The sequence below is a fragment of the Entelurus aequoreus genome, linkage group LG22 (genome assembly GCF_033978785.1).
Source record: "Entelurus aequoreus isolate RoL-2023_Sb linkage group LG22, RoL_Eaeq_v1.1, whole genome shotgun sequence".
Taxonomy (NCBI): Eukaryota; Metazoa; Chordata; class Actinopteri; order Syngnathiformes; family Syngnathidae; genus Entelurus; species Entelurus aequoreus.
The window spans coordinates 27717155-27723154 of NC_084752.1; the positions used below are offsets into that span (position 1 = coordinate 27717155).

At 34.5% G+C, this 6000-nt stretch overlaps 1 protein-coding gene across 1 annotated transcript in view; it reads right to left on the reverse strand.

Moving 5' to 3' along the window:
* Positions 1-6000, reverse strand: part of stra6l (STRA6-like) — a 41706-nt gene that overhangs the window by 14153 nt on the left and 21553 nt on the right. Inside the window, 3 exon segments of the mRNA XM_062032634.1 lie at positions 71-188; positions 2769-2817; positions 2908-2989. Coding sequence (XP_061888618.1) covers positions 71-188; positions 2769-2817; positions 2908-2989 — 249 coding nt within the window.

The window sequence follows — 6000 nt, forward strand, 5'->3', positions numbered from 1 at the left end:
TATAACTGAAGAGACACATCAACCTATTCATGTTGCCATATTGTCAGTTGACACACAAACAAAGGCTTACATTAGAGTGCCCAAGTTGGCCAGCATGGTCAGAACTTTCCCGTGTTGTATTGGAATAACAATCACATACACCAACAACAGTGCAACCAGGAAGTGGACAAAGTGGACCATCAGATAACCTGAAAAAAGCAAAGGAGCTGAGAGTTATCTCACATTGCATTTATTTCATGATTTATCTGTCATTTTCTTGTACACATTTTACTACTACAGTGGTATCTCAACTTACGTGTGACGATCACACTTTTATTAGCGTATTGCACACCTCTGTATACTGCCCACCTGTGGTGTCAGTGTAAACAAGCCTGTGTTTTAAAACAACTCAGATGGCTTGCAATGACAGCATGAAGCTGCCGAAGCCGAAGGAGAGACAACGAGAATGCAGGCTCCCGTGGATGTGATTTAAAAAAAAAGGTAGTGTGTGCTTTGTATTACCTGGCCGTCGAGTGAAGACTACGGAAAACATCGAATGGATTTGGACTGGCAAAGCAGACTGTATCAGTTATTGTCCGCCATGTATGTCACGGACTCAACATCTAGGTCCAGAGTATATAAAGTCACCAAAAACGAATGGACAATAAAAGTGAAGGCAAAAGAGTGAGGAGTGTCCGGAGAAGATATCTAGATCCCTAGATTGACGGATGTAAAATGTTCTTTACCACATTGTGTATTTTCACGTGTCCAATAAAGATTTGATTAATTTATGATGGCTCTAACCCTAATAGCAGTTCTGTCGGATGTTCATCCAGTCTGTGGAACCAAGTCGAGGTTTCTGTGGTTTATCCGTTATACAGTGCTCAATACCGGGGTAGAGCAGAATGTACTTTAGGTCAGGAAAAAACACAGAGGCTATTTCATCCCTACAAGCCTGTTTTGAAGGTTTCTCTGCTCTTCAGGGGATTCAAGAAAAACAAAGAGGCTATATCATCCCTACAAGCCTGTTTCACAGATTTCCCTGCTCTTCAGGGGATTCGGGAAAAACAGAGGCTATTTCATCCCTACAAGCCTGTTTCACAGATGTCGCTGCTCTTCAGGGGACTCAGGAAAAACAGAGGCTATTTCATCCCTACAAGCCTGTTTCACAGATTTCTCTGCTCTTCAGGGGATTCAGGAAAAACAGAGGCTATTTCATTCCTACAAGCCTGTTTCGCAGGTTTCTCTGCTCTTCAGGGGATTTTATACAATCCCCTGAAGAGCAGAAAAACCTGCAAAAGGTTATATATATACATATATATATATATATATATATATATATATATATATATATATATATATATATATATATATATATATATATATATATATATGTATATGTATATGTATATATATATATACATATACATATACATATATATATATATATATATATATGTATATATATATATATATATATACATATACATATATATATATATATATATATATATATATATATATATATATATATATATATATATATATATATATATATATATATATATATATATATATACATATACATATACACATATATATATATATATATATATATATATATATATATATATATATATATATATATATATATATATATATATATATATATATATATATATATATATATATATATATATATATATATAAGTTTTTACTGTTTTTTAAAAAATGTTTTTGTTCTATGCCTTTTTTTTCAAAGACATCTTTGTTTTTTACATGGCAAACAAACGACATATGCAATATTTCCCCCCAAAAGTATTTCAATGTGGATTTTTTTAATGTGAAGTTATTGGAGCCCTGAATAGGTCAATAATTCAGAACAACATTAATCTTGATTCATTATTATTTCTGGAGCAATGTTAGCTTTAAAGAAATCAACAGCCTGCTTGGCAGTTTTCTGTTATTAGAGTCAACATTGCAACGTTTTCTTGTTACATTTCAACTCTCCGCTTTTTCATTCCACTCTTGTATGTATTTTTTTAATAATAGTATTTTTTAAGTGTGCCGCGGGCCGTTAAAAAAATTAGCTGCCGACCAATGCCAGAAATGACCCCCGGGCCACACTTTGGAGACCCTGATTTAAAGTCCCCAATTATTTTAACATGTTTTTGAAAAACTGAAATACCCAAAACAAATGGAGATGTGGCGTTTGTGAACAAATCAAGTCTTTTGAACGGCTGCTTTAAATGAATGATGAGAGCCGTTCGTTTGTGAGCTGTTTTGTATGCACACGCAATTACAATGTTGGCAGTTGACCACTTTGCATCTGTGTGCCGCCCAATTGATGACTATTATTTGTGTATTTTTTCTGTATTGTTAACATGCTCTTGTGCTATACAAAGTTTTTTTAAGATGATGGAAATTGAAAATAGTGACGTCACTGTTGAAGCATGGGTTTATGGCACCAGTTTATGGAATGTTTACAATGAAAACACAACAAAAATATAAAACAGTAGAATAATATTGATATAATTAGAAATTATTTTGATCCACATCTTATCTTATAATTGCTACCAGTAATTATTTATTAGATTTTTTTTTTTAAGTAAAAAAAAAGAACTAAAATAACGAGCTAATATTTTGAATGGCTCTATGAAAGCAGCCATAAATCTGTAGAAACAAACCCATACACGCACTGTAAAAGCATACAACAAACTCCCCACAGAAACGTCTGAGCTGAGCTACAGACCCACCAAGAATCAAGAGAAATTCAAATGAAATCTTACCCCACAGTGTAAAGGCAATTTGCCACCCCGAGTACCGTGCAATGGAGGCCTGCAAAAAAACAACAGAAAAAATGTATCGAGTCGCTGAGTTAAAGGGTTGTATGTGCAATTATGACTGCAGTGTTTAATTGTCGCTTACCACACTGACAGCAGAGCGGGGGTTGTGGAACTTTTCGGGGAGAAAACCTTTCTCTCCTCTCCAAAGTCTCTTTAAATGTTTCCTGTGGCAACATCAAAAACACTATGTCACAATTTTCATTTTATAGTAGAACCCATAAGTTAAATGCTGCAAAAGTTTAATAAGTTTAAATTGACCTCAAAAGTGTGTCTGTTGTTATTAATGTTTTGAACAATGGCTTTGATTGTGACGGAAATGAATCAGAATCAGAATCAGAATCAGCTTTATTGTCATTACGCAGGGTAACGAGATTGAGGCCATTCCATACAGTGCGATGTGTGCATGCAAGAAAACAATGTGTAAATATATAAAAATATAAAAAATATAAAAATGACGGGTTATAATAGAAAATAATGATAAATATTTTTTCTGTTATTGTAATTAATTGTGTTTGTTTTTAACTATTCATAATTTTGATATCAATATAGTCATTGTTATCATTGATACTGTTGTTGCTATTATTAATTTTTGGTTTTCCTTTTTTTTAAAATCGTATTTAATAAGTATGGGTCTGTTTTTTTAAATGTATATCCTAAATGTTGTAAAGGTGAGATTGGGTTGGAGTCCGGGTTGCTCTATTTTTCTTTTAGATTAATTAACATTGGGTGTGAGATAAATAAACAAAAATAACTGTCAAATAAAACTCAATGCAACCATCAGTGTGTGTGACATGTTTGTTTTTGGGATACATACAAAAGTGTGATGATAACCATAGATCTAGCAATGCAGCTCATTACAACATAGCAAAGTACAACATGAGCAAATTACAATGACTAAAATGTCCAATAGAAACGCAAATTAATTTCAACAATTAGACGAGAATGTGATGACCAGATTAGTACATTAACAAAATCTTACTGCGCTGTAAATTTGTATAGCTTCTATTTCACCAGTGTTCATTCCAGCAATAAGTACAAAACACCAGTAGGTGACAGTATCGCCCTGAAAACACATTCTTGTGGCACGTTGGTTGTCTCACATAATACTGCATAATGTTGGAACTAATTATTTATTTTGCAATATTTAGTATTCATTTCAGTATTTAGTGTTTAGATTTAATTATTCTGAATTAATGGATTTGACTTCACTAGGATTATATTTGGCATCTGTTCAGTTTAGGTATGTTCTCGTTATTTGTATGTTTTGTTTCATTTCGGCACTTCGGTTTACAGCGACTATCCCTTGTTTAACGCTGTTAATTGGTTCCCGACCTGACCAGGGTATATACATTTCTGCAAATTATATATCAAATATATTTATAGCTCCAGCACAAAAAATGTTTAGGACCTTCTAAATAAGTTTCTAACATTATGAGTGTTCTCTATACATTAAATAACACCCACATAGTCCTATCAGTGCCAATCAGTGGCCACAATACTGAACACTGCACACTCTGGTTTGTCTCATCTAGTGGCCAATACTACTGGAGTATTGGTATGTTAAGTTCATTTAGGAATTGTTATGTATGAAAATGAAAATGCTAACCATATTTTCCGGACTATAAGCCGCTACTGTTTTCCCACGCTTTGAACCCTGCGGCTTATTAAACTGTGTGGCTAATTTATGGATTTTTCTTGGCTAATAACGTTTTGTTGTCAGCAAATAGTTTTCATATTACGCCAACAAAAAGGTACCTTTACCGCTGAAAAGGTGTGTTACTGTTTGTGCTATGGTGCCATCTTTTGGATGAGTGCTGCCCGGGTTGACAATGTACTTCCTGTTTTGTGTGGGAATTATAGTCGTCCATTGCGGGGCGGCATGGCGTAGTGGGTAGAGCGCCTGTGTCAGAAACCTGAGGGTTGCAGGTTCGCTCCCCGCCTCTTACCAAAAAAAAAAAATCGCTGCCGTTGTGTCCTTGGGCAGGACACTTCACCCTTGCCCCCGGTGCCGCTCACACCGGTGAATGAATGATAGGTGGTGGTCGGAGGGGCCGTAGGCGCAAATTGGCAGCCACGCTTCCGTCAGTCTACCCCAGGGCAGCTGTGGCTACGAAAGTAGCTTACCACCACCAGGTGTGAATGAATGACGGGTTTTTAAACATGTAAAGTGACTTTGGGTACTTAGAAAAAGTGCTATATAAATCCCAGGTATTATTATTATTATTATTATTGCGTTTCTGCTCAAAAAAATTCTTCATTCATCACTCCAAGCAACATTCGTAAGTTTTATAATATAACTAAAACAATTCATACTTACTAAAGCGTCCCATGTGTGATGCATGTAGGAGTGTTTTCATGCATATTTGTATGTGCTATCGTAATGTAATCATGCTAGCATTAGCGAACACGCTAACATGTTTACAAGTGTCTGTGTTACAGTTTTTTCCAATTGCTTACACACTAAATTTTAAATGTTCACACAGTTAACAAAGTCTACACACAGTAAACAAAACCACTGTGCAGATTTGCTTAATATTAGGCATAGACTCTGTTTCACAGTTTTTGCGAAATATTACACACAATGCTTTACACACACCTTCCCATCTTGCACACATTTAAGGATTGTGATACACACATTTTCACACTTTACACACACACTAGGATTGTGGTACACACATCTTTATCTACAGATTTTTTTTCAAACTTTTTTATTTGTCTCAGATTTTAATTTGTACTGCATGTCATTGTTGATAACTGTGATATGTTACTTTACCTGACAGTGGTAAAAATAACTATTTTCAGTTTGCGGCATCATTGTTGAGCAGTTCTTGAAAAGATTACAGGATATTTTTACTTTCTCTTTAGGTCCTTACATATAGGCCCACTTTAAAGTAAACAATGACGATTGCTTTGTATTTGCCAATATATTTTGTCAAGTTACAGTAATCATTCATCACATATGCTAAAAAGGTCGAGCAAAATGCTCCAAACATGTGATTTCTTTTAGTACAAACGTAAAATAGGGGTTTTTAAAAATGTGTTTTGTATTTATCACTGTTCTGGGTAACTCACTCCAATAGTGTCTTATCATTTGAAGTCTGTGTGAGTGAGATAACAATAAAACTGCATTTTTTACAAATGCTTGCTTCATTTTGATGAATGGGCATATGTTTTG